This window comes from Haplochromis burtoni, unplaced genomic scaffold (assembly GCF_018398535.1).
Source record: "Haplochromis burtoni strain Fernald_Lab_line unplaced genomic scaffold, NCSU_Asbu1 Contig_188, whole genome shotgun sequence".
NCBI lineage: Eukaryota > Metazoa > Chordata > Actinopteri > Cichliformes > Cichlidae > Haplochromis > Haplochromis burtoni.
Genome location: NW_024582549.1, coordinates 417,233 through 440,563, shown reverse-complemented (window position 1 = coordinate 440,563; position 23,331 = coordinate 417,233). Strand labels below are relative to the sequence as shown.

Below are 23,331 nucleotides of genomic sequence, written 5' to 3'. Positions count from 1 at the left end.
CACTGACACACACACACACACACACACACACACACACACACACACACACACACACACACACACACACACACCTCTTACCCGTTTGGTGAAGTCCATGGCTTTGAGGATGGAAAGGTTGAGCGTTTCCAGAGAAGCCAGAACTCCCTCATAATCTCCCATGTGCTTAGCAAAGTAGTCTGTTTTACACAGAGTCATAAAATAATTTGCAATGGTTAGCCCAAAGTAGCTGATTTAATATCCTATATTTAAAAAATATATTTTGCATTTCAACAGGCAAGTATTTTTAATAATGGATAAGAGAGGGAATGAGGGCAGTGGCAGGGAAGTAAGTGCGTGCTTGTGTGTGAGTGTGTGTCAGCAGTCTACTTACCGCAGAGTTCCTTAGTGTCAACATTACTATCACAGCATAGCAAAGGAGCAGAAGAAGGAAAGAAAGGAAAGGGAGATAGGAAGAAAGGAAAAGAATGGAGAAGAGCAGGGTCAGAAACATAGGAAAGTTGTTTTGCATGCAGTCACACATACAAAAAGAGTTTGGCAAGCAGAGAGGGATCTAACAAGACTGTGGCAGGAGTCTGAATCAATCCACCGCCATCATTCATGCTCCGTTCACTGCGTGGGGACTCATTTGGCAATGAATTCTTCACTGCTTCAAAGAAGATTTTCGCTGTTGACTGACCAGGAGAGAAGTGGGGTGGGACAGAAAAAGGATGGAAGAAAGGTGGAAATGAAGGAAGAAGGACGATCCATCCAAAAGATGGATGAGATGCAAGTGATGACGGATGAACTGTGGCTTAGTGGAGGAGATAGGCAGAAACACTCCATCTGTCCACCTCTTCATTGTGATAATAAATCACTGCTCAGCAAGTCCACAAACATAATGAGAAACGAAGTGTTAAAAACAGTCAAAAAAATGTAATTTGAATATTTCAAACAGCATACGTTCTGTTGATCCTTGTTCAGCAGCCTCATTTAATAGGCTCTGCTTTATTTTATTAAGTATTTGCACACAGTGTTTCTGCCAGGATGAATCCTGATCCTTCGTTGTGACAGATGGGCTTTAGTAATGGCAACCAAAAATCTGGTTTTAACCAACAATAAATGCATTTTCATGTTTGCGCACAGCATATGCAGCTTAAACAGAATTTAGGGATGTCTGTGTACTGAGTGTTATAAAGTTGTTCCAACATTTTTGCTGGTTAAAACGAAATGAAAGATTGTTTACTATCCAAATGCTAGTTCCAGATGCAGGGTGTGTTTTCAAAGAGAGAGTAAACCAGTAATTATGTTGTTCTCCGCAAGTGATGCAGCCGCCTATTGAGTTAGTAATGAATTTCACTGTACTTGAGATTCCACCTTATTAAGTGCCAGTTTGTTTTTAGATTTTACAACATCCACTGAAGACGTGAAGACAATGAAACACGCTGATATGAGGCTGTGCATATTAAAATGGTAAATGTAAATGGTAAATGGCCTGTATTTGTATAGCGCTTTTCTAGTCCCTAAGGACCCCAAAGCGCTTTACACAACCTGTCATCCACCCATTCACACACACATTCACACTTGTACAGCTTAACTCCATCAGCTGTACAAGTTCAGTTTTTATTAAGAGGTGTTCTGGTCTAATAGTTTAAAACCTGTATCAAAAGGTTTTTAGGACATCTGCACCAACTTTGGCTATTCCCTTTTAGGGATGTTTAGGGGATATTTGCCTATAAAAGACTTGTTAGTACTTATTTTAACTGAACATTAACATGCAGAAAATTATGCTTTTGGTCATTTGGATTTGTCATGACACTGTTTGTCAAGCAGAGCTTCCTCCAGTTTCCAATACGTGACTAAGTAACTTCCTAGTTTGTGAAATAAATTGCTGAAAATAGAATGAAAACAAAGAAAAATACTAAATTTAATACAGCATGCTTTGTGTTTGAGACCATCCAAGATGTTTGTAAAACGCACTATAATTCTGTTACTTAGCGCTAATTAAAAGTAGTCATCCAATCTTAGCTGATAAATTAAGACTCCACTTACTCTTTTCCAAATTTGGTAACATCTAACACCAAATAAACAGCATGGTGGTGGCTGAAACAGTAAAGCTTTGATTATACTCTGCTGTGGACCCGGACCATAATAGTCGAGTAGTTATTACTGTTATACTTGTTGGAAGGGTGATTGAAGTCCCCGGCTTGGGGCACATGTGCAGTTGGTGCACCAAAAATTGGCAGGATGTCCACCCTCGCACTCACCATCTGATGATGAAACTGTACTGCATGTGGGTAAAGGCAGATAAATAGAAATATATGTTTTTGTTATAATGACTAGAGTAACTCCAGATTTCTTCAAGTGCTTTTGAACAAACTGAATAACTCAATTACTCTGATGTGCAGGTGAGTGTCTTCCTTCATTTTGTGCAATTATGTTCTAAAAAAAGACCGCAGGAGTTTTCGTTCTGCCTCGTCGGTTCACGGGGAAAAAGCATGTGAAACTGACTGAGACTTGTGCAGGGAAGATTTGAAGCCTGAAAGGGCAGGAGAAGGGGAATGAGTGACAGATGGAGAGGATGAGGAGAGAGAGCGTTGATGAGTTGAGTGATAGAAGCATGAAAGCTTGAAGAGCATGACAGAAAGCTCAGAAAACAGCCTGATAGTGAAGAAGGATAAAGAGAAATGGGAAGAGACCAAAAGAGTGACAGAGGAAGACGAACAGCTGGAGGCAGAACAATGCTCAGTCTCTCATTTGCATCCATCAACATCTTGCTTCACACAGGAAATGCTTATAGAGTTTCTCCTTTTATTCGGACCAATCAATAACCCTATCTGCTGTCACATGATGATGCTAAGGCCTGGCATGCAACCACCAAATCTACTTAACCCTAATGAGTAGAGCATTTTCTGAGTGCATTCTCTGCAGCAAGTAAGATTGATAAAGTGAGCCCATATCCAAGTGGCAATGTCACTGACGTCAAAGAGACGGTGGGCTGTTGCTTGGACCACTTATTGCGCTGATGTAAAAAACCTGAGCCAGGGTGGAGGATTTGTATATTAAACCTAATTCAATTCTACAAAAATGATAAAGGTCAGCTTTTGTTCTGCCTGGTTTCATTTTATTTGAGGGCCTGCAGGACTGGGAGGTTGTGTAAATTAACAGAGCTAGACTTCTGATTACTCAGATCCCACTGTGTCAGCATGCTTCTTCTGAGCTGACTGGCTGATTATGAAGGGTCATAAATTGATTCAATGAGAATCAAAATAAAACATCTTGGGAGTAGCTGTAAAGAGGTTAATGTCTTGAGGAGAGAGATGAATAGAAAGGCAAAGATGTAAAAACAGGTAACAATGACTTTCCTCTGTTTTTATGCTGCTTCCCCTTCATGTCTGCTACTGTTTTTCTTTCCCTTTTATTATTTTGGCATTTTTATATTTAAAAGTGTCATTTAATGCAAAGGGCTCTGGTTCAAAAGGGCCTGCATAAAAGGAGCTTTCAGAGGTGGATGTGACATTTCCTCACTGCAGGGTAAATTATATACATCTTACCTAAGCATGCACACATAAGAAAAAGCAGAACTGATGTGGTGCAGCAGGAAAGCACTCGCGTGCATCTTATGGACTTTCATAATTGATGGAAGTTAAACAAAAAACATGGCCAAGCGAGCACGAAAAAACGCACACACATGTAAATTTACTGTATTCATTTTTATTTCATGCTGCTATGGATGCACGGTGCATGCTGCAGGCAAACACGCACACGAACAGCCGTGCAGTAATGGTGCTGACCTGGTGTTATCAGAGTCAATGGTGTGAAATAGCTTCTCCAGCTCCTCTTCATTCAGCGTGCCATCTGAGAAGAATGCTTGGAACTCATCCAGAGACAGCTTCCCGTCATCTGCAGGAAGTACGGCACCATCAAAGGTATGAGGACATTTATTTGTAATTGCAAAAACAGTGTTAAATAATATTAAGAGGACGTGTCTGATTAAAGAAGCATATAAACTGCAGCCTGTCTGCTGCTTCTAAAGAGGATGGAAGGAGATAAAGTGAAATTACAGGTCATTACTGCAACCTGCTACAGCTCTTAACTACAATACTGCATAATAATACCTTCATCCCACCGGATCTCTTTTATAACCAACATTTGTTCCCGATGGCATCTGGAGAGTTTAAATAGTTCCAAGTTATACGGATTAAATTTTAGTGACATTGTTTTTTTTGTCCTGGGTTTGACATGTTGCAGCACTGGGGATGACGGGGGTTAGCCAGTCGCTTGACCGAGAGGATGCTTTGGTCCAGAGTGAAAAATCCCAGCTTATTACCCTGAGGTTAATTTGTCCTGATTAAGTGGATCCTGGGGCATTTTTCTTTAGTGCATTGAAGTGAATAGGGTTTTCCTTTTTATATAAATCTGCACCACCGTGAAATATAAATATCATCCCCCAGTGTCTTAGCATGACATTTAACTTTTGATTGTTTTCAGTCTTGCCGTTACTCTTATTCATAAAGCAGAGCCCAAAAACCACCATCTGTAAATTCTGACTCCGAGCTTATCTCTGTGACAATAAGCTGAAGCTGGTGGAGATGGTTTTTGTTCAGCTGATAACCATCTCCAAAATCAAACCACTGTTCTCCTCTGCTGACCTGGAGATAGTCATTCAGTGGTTTTTTTCAGTACTTCAGCCCCAGTCAAACTCTTCATCAGAACTTTAACTTGTACTCAAAACAGTCAAAAACAGTCCTGTGTCTGCCATTTGAAAAATGAAATCACTGCTTGATAATTACTCTGATACTGTTAACCCAACAGTATCAGCTACCTGTGAATCAGCAGCAGTTTAATACCAGTTTGCTTTGCCGCACTGACGTCCACGTTCATACATTCTTGGCATGATGACTGCCTTCAGTCCTTTCCCGAGCTGCTGTAAAATCAATCCAGCATGCACTCCAGTCTGCTAAAAACCTTCAGATGAATCCTTGCTGTCTGTCTGTGTTGCACTTTGGTAAGCACACAATGGCGATTATGTTTCAAAACCCCAAGGCCTTTTGGGGCTGCACTGATAACCAAAGCACTCAACAGTACTGGATTTCTAGCCTTCTTATATAACATCCAATAAAACAAAGTCTAGAAGAAAAAATATGGATAACTCCTGGTCTTTGTAATATTCTGACTAGATATAATATTGAAGGATTTAATTTTCTATCCACAAAAAGTGGCACAGTTTTGTAACCATTTATCCCCAGGTAAGCCTATAGCATCGATTGTTAGCAAAAGAAATAGCTTCATATTCAGTTTTGCAAAGATTTGTTAAAAAAATTGCTAAGGATGCTCAAGATTTCTGAATTTTCAATGAATCCATCCATTTATCCATCCATCCTCTGTCCCAAGGCATCCTCCTGGTTGCACAATTACTTATGAGGCATCCATTTCTGCCACTTTTATCCCCACCACTTGGTATTATTAGCATGTAATCTACTGTTTGTACAGTAGATTAGATGCTACTGTACAAACAAGAATAGCATAAAAAGCAACGGACAGCTACAGTCATCAAAAACTTCTGTGGGAACGTTTCAAAAATGAAATAAAACTTTGATCCAGCGCAACTTAGTAAAATTAGCTGTAAGCATTGTTTCAACCAGCAGTTTAAATTTGTTTTAGTTAGTAGGGAGTGGTTATTCATGGCATTGGCTCTATCCTGTCTTTGCTTGCTAGTCCTGTATTCCTGACTGTCTCACCACATGATGCATAGCTATATCAAATATTAATTCCCTTGCCCTCTAAGTGTGTTTGTCCTTGAGTGTGGCTGACTGGATACAGCAGGTTGAGCCATGGGGACCACTGCGGAGTACTGAGAAAGCTCAGGGACAAGAGGACTGCAGCCTTATAAAGGCTTGAATTCAAATGTGCTGCTCTTGGCTCTTAAGTCTGCCTCATAATTCCCCTTTGCTATTTCTCAGTTTCATGATTAGGGAAGTATGTGTTTATGAATTTCTTATTTTAAATCAAGATGCATCTATTTTTTATTCCCTACTTCATTCTTCTGCCGCTAGTTTTTGTTTGGTTTCTTTTTTGGCTCTCTTCCACTCTGGCACAGTCAGTTGCACTCTCTGTTAGTCTGTTTTGAGAACCATATGCAGTCTTTTTTTCTGAGTGGTGGTCAAAACTCGAGCCTGTTTCAAACTGTCAAAAAACTTGCAGGAACTCTGCAGCCACTTACACTCTTTCTGGCCCATCTCATGCCTTCTTATGCTTTTCTCCCCATTGAGTGTCTCCATATCTTTCAGCCTTCTTTTTTTCCAGATCCTTGTTAGAGTAACAAAGTAGCCGTTGCCTCTCAGATGTTCTTCCATGTCGATTTCTGCTGCACAAAATGATTGTGACTCAGAAACGCCTTCACAAATAGCCTTCTTTTGGTGACGCTTGGCATAACCTTTCCATGACAGAAGGCGTGTTTGTTTGAGGCGAACTTCTAAAATGCCACTTCTTGTGTTCATAGTCCCACTCTCCCTGTCCACCAGGGCTCAACTGTGAATTTAGACTCTGTGGTCATGACTATTTCTAACCTGGCCTTCTCTGGTGCAGCAGTGAAGAAGCACAGAAAGCACTGGTGTTTAATTCAGCAGTGACCCAATTTACAGCCAGCTAGCCCACTTAGGAATTCTCCAGTAACACACCGCTCAAGCAAAGCAGATAGTGTGCTAACCCTATTTTCAAAAGCATGAAATACTCCCAAATTACACAGCTAACAAAAAAGCCTACAGCTTCTCTGATTCCTGGCTTATACTGTACCACTGTCAAAGACTCAGATGTGCCTTTTTTGTGTGTTTCACAATAATCTCTCACACATGTAACCACTTCCTTGGTATCCGTTGAGAGTTTAATTTTTTGTATTCCACTAACAGGAAAGTCAAGCACCACAATCAGCTGCTAAACAGCATCCATGGATCATTTTAGCTGACTCTTGATGCTGCAGTTCACCCAGCAAACCCCACTATAAATAATGTACAACAACCCTGACATCCACTCGCCTCCAAACCAAGGCAGTCAGCAGCAGACGGATTGATGCAACAGCCAACAGCATTCTGTCTCAACTGCAGATTGGCACAATTTGATGAAATTGCCCATATTTTACGTCCCTAAAATGAACAGAGAGAAATTATCCTGATGCAAAGGAAATTACCCAGACTCAGAAAAGTATTCTAAAACAGCAGGGAGGAGATAAGGTAAAGGCTAGACATCACTGCGAAACCTTGAGTAATTCTTGGACACACACACACACACACACACACAAACAAACAAACACACAGTGTGAATGTGCTCTTAAAACTCCCTCAAGACATTTACTTTTATTACAGGGAGAGAAAGGCCAGAAAAATAAATGTCTGTCATCTTTATAGAGTTCTTAAAGTGCATGAGCTGCAAAATACAGTTCGTTAGTTTTCTGTATAGCTTGAAGTTTTCCTTTTTTCTTTAGCTTTTATTAGGTCAGTTACATCACTCATTTACATTTTGCTGGAAAATGAGAAATAGATCCTGTGATTCACTGAAGCATGTGCAAGCACACATGGAAATACAGTATGTAGTATAATTTGAAAGTTGATATTTTTGAATGACCACCTTAATTCTTAAACATCTTTAATTTACTTTGTTCTCCAGTACTGCTTCAATAATTTGCAAACTGGTCTCTGGGGTGGCCAATCCATGACTGATGGTGTTCTACTGTTTGTTTCTTTATATCCAGGTATTCCTTTTCTGCATTGCTGTGTTTGAGATCATTGACACACTGAAAAATTAAGCATCAGATCCTTTCCAGATGGCACTGTATGGTGGATTAAAGTCAGATAATATTGCCTTCATAATAATGAAATCCATCTGTTTTCGGATAATAGTAACAAAGATTTTTTTAAAAAAAAGAAAAATTACAGTTTTTCTTCTTCTTAGATGCCTTTTTATGCTTTAGTGGCTAAACAAACAAACAAGGATTGGACTGTAAGTGAGTGAAAAAGCCAACATCCAAAGGAAAAGTTTGGAGTGGCTTCAGAAAGCAAACAGTGGTCTTATTGGATAAGACCACTTTTAAAAGAATACAAGAAATTCTGGCTCCTTGGAAGCAAAATACAAAGAAATGACGGGTAGCTCAAGACCTTTATCCACTTTATGTCCTTTCCTATCTCGGAATTTCATATTCTCAGAAAGATTTTTCCACTACTGGAACAAACTTACTCAAGTATTCCCCGTTGGTCAACATTTGGATAGGGAGGACATAATTTATTGGGACATTCAAGACCATTACTGGAGGATGTTTCTTTCAGGTTCTCATAAATCTATAACATTTGGTGACATCATATTTACTTTTGTAGAACACCCACCAGGATAAACTAGCTTGCCTTTATAGTCCAAGAACGTTCCCGGTCATTGTGGTGTCATCATCTTTCTGGATGTTTCAGCAACAATTTGAAGATAGGTCTTACAAGATATCTTGGCTGAAGACTCAAAAACCTTGCCATATAATAACAATGCAAATTTTAAGAGACTTTAAAGTGAATGTTTCATTTTGGTTGTTTTATGGTCATGTTGCAATCCTGCGTAGATAACTTCCGGGATGGACGGGTCCTAAGATCTCATTATTCAAGCTGCACAGACTTGTGTTTGGGAGTGAAATTTTGATATGTTAATTAAGTACCAAGGTCCTGTACATTAGCAATACAGGATGTTGTGTTAGTGCAAAATTAATTTAAAAAGGCTTCAAACTGCATTCAAAAAACACTCAAGGGAATAGGGCAAAAATTGTCTAAGCTGCAGTGGGTGGTTTTGTAGGTGGACCCAACTTTCCCTGGGAAGTGTGTGATAGTATACACAAACAAATGTAAATGAGGAAAACAGTGCCTAGTGTAGAAATACTGCAAGTCCAGCACCAATATAAAATACACATCAACACACAAGTTTCTTGGGGGAAATTAAAGAATGAACGCACTAATTGGCAAAAGGCCTTAAACATAGCTGAAGACTAGCCAGAGCAAACTTAATTCTTGGAGCAAATTCACAGCAATAACACAGCACTTAGAATCATAGCTTTCGAATAAAATCAGATGCTCATCTACAGATTAATAGTTATAAAATATTTTGTCTGAAAATTGTTTCACACACACAGAAACATGATGTTTAAAATCCCAATATCATATTTTAAATCCAGACAATCATTTTTAGGTGTAGATTTTGAACTGGGCATATTCTCCTCATGGCTCTCACAGTATTTGCTATAAACTGAAGTGATCTTCATAACCATTAACAGTTGTACTAATGGTCATGGCCAAATTAAAGGTAATTTGTACACAACATTAAATACAATCAACAATCAACAGCAAATAATGAAGACATACGAGAGAGTGAGGAGAAACAGAAGTGCAGTTATTGATTGCAATGACCACAAGCAGTGCTCTGATTGTTTTTTCCCCTAACCTTCAAATTCACTTTCTCTGTCTCAGAGTAGTATTTCGGCACAGAGTGCATCTTGTACAGGTGGAAGGAACAAACAGGGGAAAAGCTCTGATGAAGTAAAGCAAAGTGAGCTATTTGTAGTTCGATGGAAAATATGTCTTCAGTAGGATTTGTTAGAAACACATCCATTAACACCCAAAACTAAATGCACGACAAATATGGAGTAACGCTGAGTAAATGTTAATCATTTTTAACTAACTTATCGCTCTCCAGTAAATTAACATCAAAAGATGTTCATAACTTTTAAGCATAATCACTGCTTCAGATCACTTTAAATGTTAAATAATAAGTGTGATCTCTGAAAAGAGATGACTCACGTACCTGAATGACTAAAGGCCGACATCAATTACAGTGAAGACATTGTAATAATGCACATGCTGCTAAAGCTCCTTTTCCCCACTTGCCTGTACTGATGAAGGATATACAGGCAGATATCTGCATATAAGTCAAACTGTTAAACACCACAGTCTGTGAGGCGACAGAGGTTTGTCTAACCCTCTCTGGTGAGTAATATCAGGTCACCCCAGTGGACTGTGTTATCTCCTTTGCTGTTCACCTTCTACACTTCAGAGTCCAAGTCCAACTCATCCTGTCATCGGCCGACATTCTCAGAGGAGATTGTGAGCTGTGTCGGGAGGGTTGGCTCTTAGAGGACTACTGGTGCCTGCTTCTTTTTGAAGTGGTGTACAAGAAGCTACACCTGAATTTGGCGAAGACAGAGGAGATCAAGGTAGACTTGAGAATCAAGAAGGATGCCTTAGTCAGCAGGTCAGCATCAGTGGGACTGACTTAAAGATTATTAAATCATAAGTATCTGGGGATTGATCTGAAGGCAAAGACTTAATCAACACCAGTACAAGGGCCTAAGCCAGAAACATTATAAAACACACACATAAAGTACAAAAAGAATCCTGAATAAAAAACTATCAGAGTAGTTCACAACAGAAAAGATGGTAGCTTCCAGAGATAAGAGGAAATTCACGTTTCTTAATTGATGAATGGCGACAAGATCCAATGCAAGATGAATGAGAATAATTTGGAATTCTGTGTGTAATGAAATCCTAATTTAGCAGATTCCAAGAATGAAAATATGGAATCAGGTCCTTTTAAAGTTTTTATTGTTACTGTTGTTTTGCGCAAGAAGGAAAATTAGCCCATTTTAAAAATGTTATAGGTTTATTTATTCGAGGTAACATACAACCGAGAATATTTATTAAAAGAGAAGACATGGGGTACTATGACACGAGGAATAAAGCACATGTATTCGTAAGTTTGTCTGTTTCGAGCAGAGTCCAGATACACACCTATCAGCATATTCAACACCACCACTCTGTGCAGGTTGACTGTATTCGTCATGCTTCCTTGGGTAAATTATCCTCCCATTTGCTTTGCTCCATTCTGGTTGTTATTCGCACAAACACAACGACCTGTACTGCTTATATAACACTTAAATTATGGAAATCTCTCTCACACACACTCTCGCACACACCATTGACAGTTTAAGGGTCAAAATCAGAATGAGGACACAAGTAGAGAACTTGCTTGTGTTTTCTCAGTATTTTCTGTTATATTTGTTTGGATGTTTTCAGTGTGACTCAGACCTATGTAAGGAGCTAAATGCAAATTCATCCACTTTTACTGACTATTGTTAAATAATTTGCTAAATAATTTTGAATCTCAAATCTGTTTGTCAGTGGCTATATAATGGGAATACTCAGCACTCCACATTTGTGATGTGACGCAGACTGAATGAAACCTGCGTTCATTTATTATAATGCCGGTGGGGCGTTACTGTGGTCCTGATGAGGGCACATAAACAGGCTGGCATTTAGAAACCACTTCTTTCATCAAACTTCTTCATTTTGAAAATACAACAATGGAAACCATGCAACTAAAGCTCTCTTTGTTCAGCCAAACGTGGAGAAATGCAAATCTACATAACATCCAGAGCCACAAATTATAGGTGGTGAAAATGTCACCTGTGAAAGCTGTCATTTCCAGGCTGTCTCTCAGTAGTGCAATCACTCAAGATTAAATCACAATTTGTTTCACCTTTATAAACAAAGCACTGAACTCTTATTAGAAGAATGATCAATTTGATTTGATCGCAGACCAACCAACAAGAATTAAAAGTCTTGATAAAACTGCAACTGTCATTGCTGATTCTGATCACTTTGTTTACTTTTATATTTTAGAGCCTGGATGAATGTTTATTGATGGGGGGCATGAATTACACGAATCAGTAACTACATAGATAAAGCAAAGAATAACAAAAACAACAAATCTGAACACAGCTTAAATTTCCCAAAAGGTTAATTCCAAGTTACTCTTCAGTCAGTCCCCAGACTGAAGAAGTCACTTGCATGAGTGAGTTAATGTTCCTCCCACTGAAAACGTTATGTCCAGATGAACAGAGACAACTTTTTCCGTACCTGGATGGCTCCTGTGTGGAGTTTTCATGTTCTCCCTAGATCTGTGTGGGTTTTCCGATCACAGTCCAAACTTTTGATTCCTGTTCATGTTGCAGATGCAATAAAGTAGTGGGTAACATAGAGCTTTCAGCTCAGCAGATATGTGCAGTTTCTCACAAAATGTGTCTGCTAGCTAAATAGTATATCTGCTGTATTACCCAGGGAGAGGAAAAACACTTTAATGTATAATACTCTCAGAGATGGAAAAAAATGTAAGATACACAGGACAGGAGTGGGAGATTATAAACATTTTACTGGGTAAGTACTGATCAGCAAGTGAAATTTGACAAATTGGAAATTTAAATCTTACATATCATGTCCTTGTTTATTTGAGTATTTTTTAATGACATATTGGATCTATAAACGATTTCTGAAATTCTGTTTTTGTAAAACAAATTGTTCAAAGGTTGCATGAAAATATTAGCCAGTTTAGTGCAGTTAGTTTAGAACACTGTGGACAGGTTGACAGCATTGCTCTGTGTTGGACGGGTGCAGAGTGTGTGGTGTTCATGGTCAATGTTAGGCTACGTCTAAGGTAGCAGAACAATTTCAATATAACGTGAAGAAGGTGATAAGAGTCACGCACTGAATAATGCTTTTCACACTAACTTTAAGTGCCTAGGGGTTAGAAAGCAGCTGTGATAGCTCGTGTTAGCATCCGCTTATATATCTCACTGAATTCAGCTCACTACCGACACATATGAGCTGATCGCAGCCTGCACAGCAAAAAAAATTAAATATACTAAGGCTCAAAAAATAAATTATCATGTGCCTTATTTCCAGGTGATTCTTCTGTACCACTACACCTGATCATAGGGTTCCCCAGACTGCCAAATCCCACTTTAATCCCTGGTTAATTGGTGACTATAAATCGGATGTGATAGATAAAGATCTTAGAGTGCTTAGAAACCAGTGGTTGGTAAATGTTTCAAGCGTTTTGAGTGCTGAGTAAAGTAGAAAAGCAAGATACAAATGCCAGTCCATTAATGTGACTTATTATTGAATTACTATGACTATTGTTCAGCTTGCTATAGTTGTCCTGACATATATAATACTTGCTACAGGGGAAATTTTGTCACTTCTAAGCAGCGTTATTGAGAGCTATGTAGTATTCTGTTTGTTAAGCCTTGAAATGTATGAATCTGTTACTCAAAGTGGACATCCCTCAGTCTCATCGTGACTGACTGCCTGTAACACGTGCTTGTGTTCAGATCTCAGATTCCTTTGTTCAGTCAGAAATGCTTAGAGGGCTGACAGATGGTTTTAAAGGCAGTAAGAAAAAGAAAGTTGCAGACAGAAAAGAGAAGTGATAAGAGGATGACCAATTACATCACAAAGTAGGTGTCAGAAAGGATCAGATGCAGCCACTTCTACAAAAAAAAGAAATACATGTGTGTGTGTTTGTGTGTGTGAGGGGCAACATACACTTCTTCGGAGTGGGGCAGCTTCACTGGTTTGGCTACAGAAACCGAGATCAAGTATGCAACTCAGGTTAAAGTTCATTCTTTAATGAGTGCGTCACAGTAACCAACACAGTAACACTAATACAGACCTGAGCTTTTTTTATGTGCTTTTAATTTAGAGCTATTTTTGCCATCCAGCTACTACGGCAGATCCCTTGGAATCTTGGCTTCAACCCCCCCAAAATACAAAAAAACTTCCCCCTGTCTTCTGCTCTCACTGAGAGAGAGGAACTAATCTTTTATTACTCTGGAGTAATAAAAGCTTTTTTGCATCAGCAAGTGGAGCCTGTGTTTGAATAGCGCCATGGGAGGCCGTGTCTTCTGGACCGCCAGAACAGAACCAGAAAGGGTTGAGGGTGAACATTCTTGGGCAAAGGAGTTGGGATTTAATACACGAGATATTCACTGCCACAGACGTCGAGTGCTTGCTCGTGTTAGAAAGAAAGAGGACGGAATAAAAGGGGAGAGTGAGGGGACGGTCAGAGCGGTGGACCTACTGCGTTAACTGCTCTCTCTTTTCATAGTGTAGAATAAAGAGAAGCAATTAGCACTTCCTTCTTCCTGCTGGGCTCCACATCCTGCACACAGCAGCAACATACTGAGGAGGAAGAGAAAATGAACATGCCTTCACCGCTCTTCCCTTCAGAGACACACACATACATCCACTCTGCTCATCTCTTTCCTTTAATTTAATTGTGTTATTTTACAGAAGACAGTTGGTCTTGCTTTCCTCTCCGCAGTCTCTCTTTCCTCTACTCTTCTTGCTGTTTATCATTATTTTTAGGGAGCTGTATGATGGGTTGTCATAGCAACAAGAAGAGGGGGAATTGACCCTCCTTTCAGGATATCACCATCGCCTTCTCTCCCTGTATGCCATTAACACACACACACACTTCCCCCACCTTCATTTCTTTCTTATCTTCCTCTCCTGCTCTGAACACAGGCTCCTCTTTATTTAACCATTTCTTATCCCCTCTCGCTGTCTTCATCCAGTATCATCTTCTTTGCCAGGGAAAGTTAGATTTCTATGAGCTGGTATTTCCTGCACATTTCCATTATGTAGAGAAAAGTGTGTCTGGGGTGGGAGTGTGTGTGCATGAGTGTTTGTGTGTGTGTGTGTATGTGTGTGGCTGCCAGTGAGCTGCTTCATCTGATAGATGGGGAACAGGAGTGATTTTCACTGAGCTGTCAGATCTTGTCCTTTCTCCCTATCCATCACTACAGCCCACCTACAACAGACACACACTCTTTCTAATAGTTTGGCAGGACACTTAGCGTTCACTCAAGTTTGTAAAAAAAGTAACAGTGGTGTCTTACTTTCCAATTAGCTTCTCTGCTGAAGTATCCTTTAGCAAAATAACCGGATTAAAGGAGGAAACGCTTATTGACCAGTGTGATTCAGTTGTATCTAATTGGTGGTTGCCATTGAGTGACAGACAACGACTAAATATTTATGATTAATGTTCTGATTAACAGTCAGATCCTGGGTATTACCTGAATATTCTTTTACAAAGTCCGGCCAACCCCGTTCATTTTGGGCCAGAAGAAAACCCTGACACTGGGGAGCATGTCTGCAATATCATTTTAACACTGCTCTGCAAACTGGGTCATCAGCTGCAGACTTACACTGAACACAGTGTGCTAACTGTATCAGCACTCAACCCTATTTGCTCTAATAGTGTCATTTAAAAAAATAGAGGAACACTTCATGCACATTTCTAGTAAAATAAATAAAATGTATATCAGTATTTGTGATCAATTTAACATGAAACAATAAATAATTCGGAATAAGAAAGGAAAATGGTGAGTGCTTTTGAAGCTTGTGGTTGTGAAAAAAGAGAAAAATCTTGCACCCTTCTCTCTCACTCCTTTTTTCGGAGGTCTCACATCTTCAAGGTACTGTATGTGTGCAAAAGCAGACCTGTCAGGGACTATCTCATCCATTATGTGTGATATAGTCCTGAAAGGCTCCTTAGAAATAGCAAAGGAAGTAGCTGTATGGTAGAGATGTTAACCAGAATTAAATTTGCCACATCAGCCAGTTGGTCCTGAAGCATCAAACCACTTCTCCTGCAAAAACTGAACAAGCTCAAACTTGTGCTTAGGCGATTGTTTATATTTTCTCGTACAGCTGAGCCTTTTTCATTTGTGGGATGACTTTGGTGGGTTCTTGCAATTAAAGGAGCAGTCAGTAGTTTTTTTTAGATTATTTAATAAAAAATAAATAAATAAATGGCATTACAGTACTCATAAATAAACTTTGATTGGTGCGTAATTACATCTTCCAGCAATTTAATGCATTCTTATAAATAATTTAAAAATTAATCAGTGGCAGAGATGGGCATCTCTGTTCCACCTAATCACATTTTACATTTGTGGCAGATATGTATGTAGTACGCCAAAGGGAGAGAAGAGAACTTGTAGGCATTTGTGCGATGTGGAGGCAAACTTTAATTCGTTCCTGCACTTTCAGATTCAATATATGACGGATCAAATCTATGTTTGATCATCTAAGAGGGGGTTCCCCTTCATTAAAGAAGCAAAAACTTCAGGATAAAAGGAGTAAATACTGTAACAATAGTCTTTCCCACATGGGACGAGTTGCATGGAAAGAAGGATTTTAAAAGTAACATCAAAGTCACCTCCTTTCTGCTCGACAGACCTAACTACTAACATGCCAAGCATATTCCTATTAAGAAAATCTTTGTCCTACAGTGGCCACCGTATCTACATTTGTGCAGTTCAATTAGAAAGGGTAAAATTTTTTTTAGATGACTGCAATCTGCAATCTAGCAGTGATATTTTCCACACTGTGCTTTCAAAATCTAAGATATGTTAATGTTAATAATGAGACTGAAACATGTTTTGATGTGTTAACAACCTGAGCTCATACAAATCATTAGGCTAACTGTTTATTGGATTTTCATCTCTGCAAGCTAATTTTTTATGACCGCACCGAATGAAAAAAGGTCACAATCACCCTCACAGCTTTCTGATAACTATGGGCAACACATTTGACACTGAAGAGCTCTGATAACTGCTGTGGTTGAAGGCACCCTTCCGAACCTGACAATAATAGGAATACATTTCTACTTAAAGAGAGTCAGGGTAAGACGCTGTAAGATCAGCTATGATCTTTTCATCTGCTTTGTCGGAGCATCTAGTAAGGCCTTCGTGTAAATACTAATCAGTTCAAGCATCACCGTCTCCTCGGTTCTTAATAAAAGAGAGATGTGGGTCATAATTTGTCTTAATGAGAGGGATATAATCCTCTCTGCATCTCTCAGGTGACAGATGATTCCCAGGTGGAAACGATACACTGTCTGAATGAAGAGATGAGTTGCAGCAGATGATCAGTCACTCTTATCTATTTTCTGTCTCAGCGGAGAGTGGAATGACGTGTAATCATCATCAGTCTGCTGGTTGAACATAATGTTATTATTAGATGAGTGTGGCTGCACACAATGGGTGCAACAACGTGGAGACGGCGCTTAGGTGTGTGTGCAGTTCAGGAGTAACCTTGTGTGTTTGGGGGGGGGGGGTCTATCCTAATGATGAGTAATCCTAGGTGATGGCAGATAATAGCAGGATGTCAGTGCACAAATGAAGATGATGCATTCAGATGCCTACCTCCTCTGTAGATCCCACCATCTGAAACCCACTGGCAGCCTCTTCTGCTGCAATCAGCCCTCTGGGGAGGCCTCATTTACACAAATGGTGTTTTATGGTTCCTGTTACAGCCAGATATGCTACTTCACCAGGCAGTAATTGACTACCATTGCCCACAATGGTGCTTTTTTTTAATGCAGTGTGATGGTGTTTAATGACAGATAATAGAATGTCAGTACACTAAACAAGGTCATTTCTGCGCGTCGCATTGGCCCCTTTGTTGTTGCTGTTATCACTCGGCACCCTGTTGCTATGGCAGATTAACGAGCTTTCCAGTAAAGCTATTTATATTGTGTTAATCTATAGACCGATTTGTTCTCATTACAAGCATCAAAGCAGCTTCTTTTATTCAAAATGAAATGCTGGAGCTAGCTACTGTCACCGAATACACAGCATTACTTTGTTTGTGTACTTTTTGAGTCATAGCTCTCCAGTACTACTACAATTGTGCACACAAAAAACCCTCCAACTGACATGAATTTGCAGAAGTAGAGGCTACATGACAACAAAATTGACTTGAGGACTTGGAGACCTTTATGAACATCGCCACTTTAGCTCTTGTGTGCTTAGAAGTGACGATGAGAAGAGTTGTTTATTAATAACGTATCAAATTCAGGCAATCAGTTCAGTTGAATTCAACTCTATTTTTTGAGTTAAATTGAATATAGCACCAAATCGCAACAACAGTCACCCAAATTGCCATGTAAGACTCAAGTTAAACATCAAAATAATGAAATATGGTGTCAAATTATGATAAAATACTTACACTAAAAGAGCCCTTAGCATTGATTTAAAAGAAGAAACTGACACATTGTGCGCGTATATAAAAAAAACAGATAATTGATAGTTTACACAAACTGTAAAATGATATATTTATATGCATATAAACTTGAGTACACGCCACACAACAGCCCATGTTTTTTTTCAGATGATTGCATTAAAAAAGCTCCAAAAAGATTACATGAAAATCTGTCACCCATAGCTGCCAGACCATGCTGAAACAACACGGTGCAGGAACGCTGTGGGACAAGTACAAAACAAAATAAAGGAACCGCTTCCATCAATCCAACTATGTAGGTGGAGTCGTTTTATTGCCAACTAAGGCATTCCAGAGCCAAACACTACAACTTAGACCAAGAGACGTTCAACATCAAACATAGCGGAACAATGTTAAAAGAGCTCCAACCACAACAGCAGGCCTCCTCATTACTGGGCACAGTTGTCAGCTCAACAGACTAAATTCAGGTTACAGTCAGAGGGAGACATTTCAAACAGATGTTTGGGGCCACAGAGGAAGATCCACAACTGTTGTGATTATACCTGAGGGAATGGGACAGCAGTTTAGATAAACACACTCAAATGACTAGTACCTGTCATCATGGCCTCCTTTGAGTCATAATTAACAGAGTTGTATATCTGAAAGGCAGATAACAGAGCAGCCGAAGAGTGGAGAGTTAAGAATGGAGGGAAGCGCCACTGAACGTGAACAAAAAACAGGGGAAAAGTAAAGAGGAGTTAGAGCGAAAGACTTGGAGTGGTGGAGCAATCATAAAACCTCCTATAGTGTAGGCTGTCCTATCCCTCTGTTCTACACATCCATCTTTTCCTTTTCCCTTTTTTCTGTCACCAACTTTTCACACTCTCCTCTCTCTTAGAGCCCTTTTTTGAATTTTACATGAAAAGACAATATTTCAGTTTTACTTCAACAGTCCCTTACACCACACACCACTGTTTCTCTTGCTCACCGAAGGTGCCATCTTCATAAAAGAGAGGATAAGAGAAAAAAGTGGAAGGAAAAGAGACGTCATTTTCAGTCAGCGAGGGTTTCCGATCGGCTAAAGGAGGATGCGAGGCTTCTAGGCAGACGGTTAACAAGGCACGTATTCGCATCAATAGTGTTAACGACACTAAAGCTACTCTGTGAGATTTTTTTGAAGCATACCAAAGCCTGGCAAACAGATTTAGGGGTGCAAAGTGTTAATCAGAAGAAGAAGAATTAAACTTTCACTCAAAAATATAGAAAAGCAACTCAGACTGGAAACGGAAGCTCTGCGAGGCATTTCAGGCTTTAGTAGAGGGACAGATTTAGATCACACCACATGGCAGAAAATCTTCAGCATGTTCATCTGACCCTTTTAATTCTAAATACCACTTTCTTCCGTAGAATAAGAGCATATATAATTGCTTCTGTTGCCAGTGGGTCATTTGATAAATCGTCACTTAATGCAGCGCACAGGGTTCAGCTTTAGTCTTGAGTTTGCAGATCAGCGGCAGAGGATCAAGTGAATGTAGCGTGTTGTGGCAGCTGTATATAAGCTGTCAGCTGAAATGGGATTCATGGCCTTTAACCTGAGTCACTGGAGGCTATCCCAGATTACAATATTTCTGGTTGCAGAAAAATAATAGGCTGGTCTTCACTGCTGACACTCAGAGAGAGACAGCCTTATTCAATCTGGAACTCACATATTCGATATGTGAGGCGACACTGCAAAACCAATGAGCAATTTCTCTCAGACTTAGGTTACTATTGGCCGCAGAACACTTCTGTGGGTGATGTGAAGTGATGTGGGTGTATGTTGGTAAGCAACAGATGTTGTAGTAGATGCCAGCTGTGAGTCGAATACTAAATGCAACTCAACAGTAAATCAGTGAAGTGCGCCGCTAATATGAGAGCAGCTGTGAGTGGAGGGCAGAAGTCTCGCTGCAGGTGTGAAAAGGGGTAAATCAGAAACGATGGTAACAATGAGAGTAAAAAAATAGGCAAACAGCTTTACCAAATACAGACAAATTGCATAGTGTAGGCCAGAGTCATACGGGTGTGTTGGTGAAATAGCTCCATAAACTGCATGCAGATTCTAAAAACTGCAAAGAAGTGCTGCTAAAAGTTTTCAGCCATAACTATAGCATAGTTATGTGACCAAGGCAGCTTTCTATGCTAATCTCAGGCCTATTTCTTGAGTCCACTTTGATACATGGACAAATTGCTTTTCTTTATCTATTTAACCATGTAAAAAAAAAAAACAACTGTTAATGATTTATTAAGCTTTGAATCACACTTGCTTTAGCAGCATACTGTATATAACAAAAATAGATGGACTTCTGTGAGTGTTAAACTAACACATATTTTACACTTTACCAAGTATGCTGCCGTGCTGTATATTGAAGGCAACAGTGAGTGTTGATGTGAGGCGGTTTTTGCTAAGTAACTCTTCTCAGATATAACCTCACTAAACTTTTGGCTTTACTATCGATTGTTGGACAGTAGATCAGCAAACTCATTGCATCTTTTATGAGGCTGGGTGCAAAGGTCATTTGCCCCAAATTTGTGGCCTAAAATGTTTTTCTCTGCCATTAAATCACAAGCAAAAATTACAAAGCAAAACATTCAGTGTCACATGAAACTTTGGAATTTGCTTTATCCATTTAATGCAATTACGAGTCATTCCAAATGGCAATGTAGTGCTTGAGGAACAGATACCAAAACCTAATGTGCATTTCCTTCTAAAAGTCTGTCTGGTAGTTTTTTCATGCAGGGAGGAGGTGGCACGAGCCCTCCTGATATTTAATTGCCCACAAACTCCTAGTCTTTCCCTGGTTAACAGGCATGCATAAGACAAAGAAATCACAGCCTACTGAGTGGAGGTAATTAGCATGAATACATGGGAGGTTGTTGGAAATTCTCCTCATTTTGCAGGACTTATTAAAAACCTACTGGACAAACTGAACAACCACAAAGGTGGTGTTAGATTATTACAATTCATCCCGAGGTGATTGCCAGCTTCATAGAAACAGCAGAGGAAACATCAGGGCATCACCAAAGTCAGGAACCTCTGCACCCTGGTGACATACCCCTACTCCAAGGCCCTGCATGTGTGGGTGGTTGTGAAGGAGCGGGAAGAGGGAGGCAGCTGGAGATGGGGAGGGAAGGAGGCTACCCCCCCCCCTGTCCCCTTCTGGCTGCCTCTGCCTCAATTTTATCCCACAACTTAGACATTCACATTATTCACACTCTCATTACACATACATATAGGATCTTGGGGGTGGGCACAATCACGGAGTCCAAATTACCATCAGGGTGTATACCTCACCCCTGACGTCCTTGCCCACCTCTCAATTTTAAATACACTTAGTCATTGAGGGCTAGCAGGAGGGACTATGCGCTTACCTGCTGCTCCTTGGCAGGTAGCTCCATGCCCTCCTGGGTTTTAATTGCACCTTAGATCACATATGCATCAACACTACAATGAGCGGGTGGAGGGAGGTTTGGAGTCTTCTCCCACCCCCATTCTCTGCGGCCTGCTGGAGCGGGAGGGCTAGTAGGAGGAGTTGGCCGTCCGGCTGCGGTCTGGGGTGTGGGGCCTCCCTGCTGCTGCGGAGTCGGGGTGGTCTGCCTCTCCCCACCGCAGGGAAAAGGGTAACACCACCTGGGTCTGGGTGCAATTCCCCCCTCCAGGGGCAAGGGTACCTAGACCCGGTTTGTAGAGTACGCTTGGGGAGTGTGATTGTGTGTACAGCGTCTCTTTATGTCTATCTCCACGTTGGTTGAGTGTGGAGTGAGTGCACATGAGAGCATGAGGGTGGGAATGGATGTTTGTGTCTGTGTGTGCCTGTATGTCTGTGTCTATATGTCAGGTTGGGTATCAGACGCCACCTCTCTGGGGACACCTCAGGCCCTCCAAGGTTTGGAGGCCTATCTCCACCCACCACCACTTCCCCTGCCGGTGGCGGACTCCCTCAGGTGTCGGTGTGCTGGTGGTTCTTTGTGTCTGGGGGTGGGCGTCCGGGTACACACCGGCTCACTCCTTGGCGGCCGCTTGTCGGGGCCTGGGGCCTGGGGCTCGCTCGGGCCCCCTTTGGAGGTGGGGTGCCCCCGGCCTCTCGGCCTGGGGCTCGGTCACTCAGGCACAGCTGGGGGCCGGCGGAGCTCACGGGCGCGTCACTGCAACTCCCCCTGGCTTCTGCTCCGCGGCTGCTGGGCGAGCCCTCATCTGGGACTCTCCTCAGCTCTTACTGGAACAGTGGCGCGGCTGCCCCTCTGTTGGTCTTCCATGGTCTCTTGTGTTCTGGGGGCCTCTGGATGTCTGGAGTTTTGATCTCCTCCATACCCGCTTCACACCCTGGAGGACGGGGCTGTGGCCCCCCCACACTCCCTAGCAGATCATTACATGGAGAAACCTTTGGAATGCAAGCATGCTGATCCACACAGGTATGCACACAGGTGTACACATGGGTATTCACAGACGCGGACTAAAGCTTTCTTGGCTGCTGCCTCAAAGCACACTGTGCGCTGTCTATCTTGCGTGCTGCACAATATCGTTTATTATTTAGTAACTATTGATATCTATGACTAGCTAGTTTATTGTGATGGTGCTTTGTTTTCTTCTATTATTATGTTGCTCTTTGTTGTTTGCTGTCTCCTCTGTTTGTTTTTTTTGTTTTTTTTCTCCATACAGGTGACCCAGGGTGTTTTTTTTCTCCCCCCCCTTCTCACCGTCTCTTCTCCCCTTTGGTTTTCTTTCTTTCTCTCCCCCTCTTTCTCTCATTCATTCCCCCTGTCCTATTTATTAAAAAAAAAAAAAAAAATGACAAAGGATGAACTGAAGCTCTGCCATCACGTAATGTCGCATACTGCTGTTTCTGATGTCATTTATTAAAAAAAAACAAAAACAAAAAAAAAACAAAGTCAGGAACCTCAATATTTTGCAGTGTTAACTATTTAAGTCAAAGTGACAAACTGAGTAACAGCTCTCAGAAAAGAGCATTTCTTCACTATGCTCAGCGTGTCCTCAGGTGGCAGGCGACACCTGAGTGAGAATTAGAAACTGAAGGCCAGCAGCTGCAGAGGAATGTCTTGGGGGAAGACGGGGAGAGAGGGGTGTTAACTTTGGTGTCATAGCAACAGCAGACCATAAAGCCGCTTGGGAAGAGAATAGAGGGATGCTGTAACCAGGGGCAACTGAGTGCTAACTAGGGTTGCTGTATCCTCGATGTAAGCAGAGGTACACCACTTGCTGGGTGCTGTCACAAGGCTCTCATTAGTTAGCTGCTGTATTTCCATGTAAATGCATATGCACTATTTGCTTTTTCACTTGTGATAAACATACAGAAATGTTTATTGATCTTTAAGTTTAGTTCACAACAACTCTACAGATTGACCCACTGCACTTATTACCAGAGGTGTGGACTCGAGTCACATGACTTGGACTCGAGTCAGACTCGAGTCATTAATTTTATGACTTTAGACTTGA

At 40.8% G+C, this 23,331-nt stretch overlaps 1 protein-coding gene across 2 annotated transcripts in view; it reads right to left on the bottom strand.

Annotated features, from left to right (window-relative positions):
• Positions 1-23,331, bottom strand: part of necab2 (N-terminal EF-hand calcium binding protein 2) — a 136,575-nt gene that overhangs the window by 90,752 nt on the left and 22,492 nt on the right. For both annotated transcript variants that reach the window (XM_005935008.3, XM_005935007.3), the window contains exons 3-5: positions 3,771-3,879; positions 371-396; positions 79-176 (exon numbers count right to left, since the gene is read on the bottom strand). In XM_005935008.3, the coding sequence (XP_005935070.1) occupies positions 79-176; positions 371-396; positions 3,771-3,879 (233 nt within the window). The remainder of the gene's footprint in view (positions 1-78; positions 177-370; positions 397-3,770; positions 3,880-23,331) is intronic.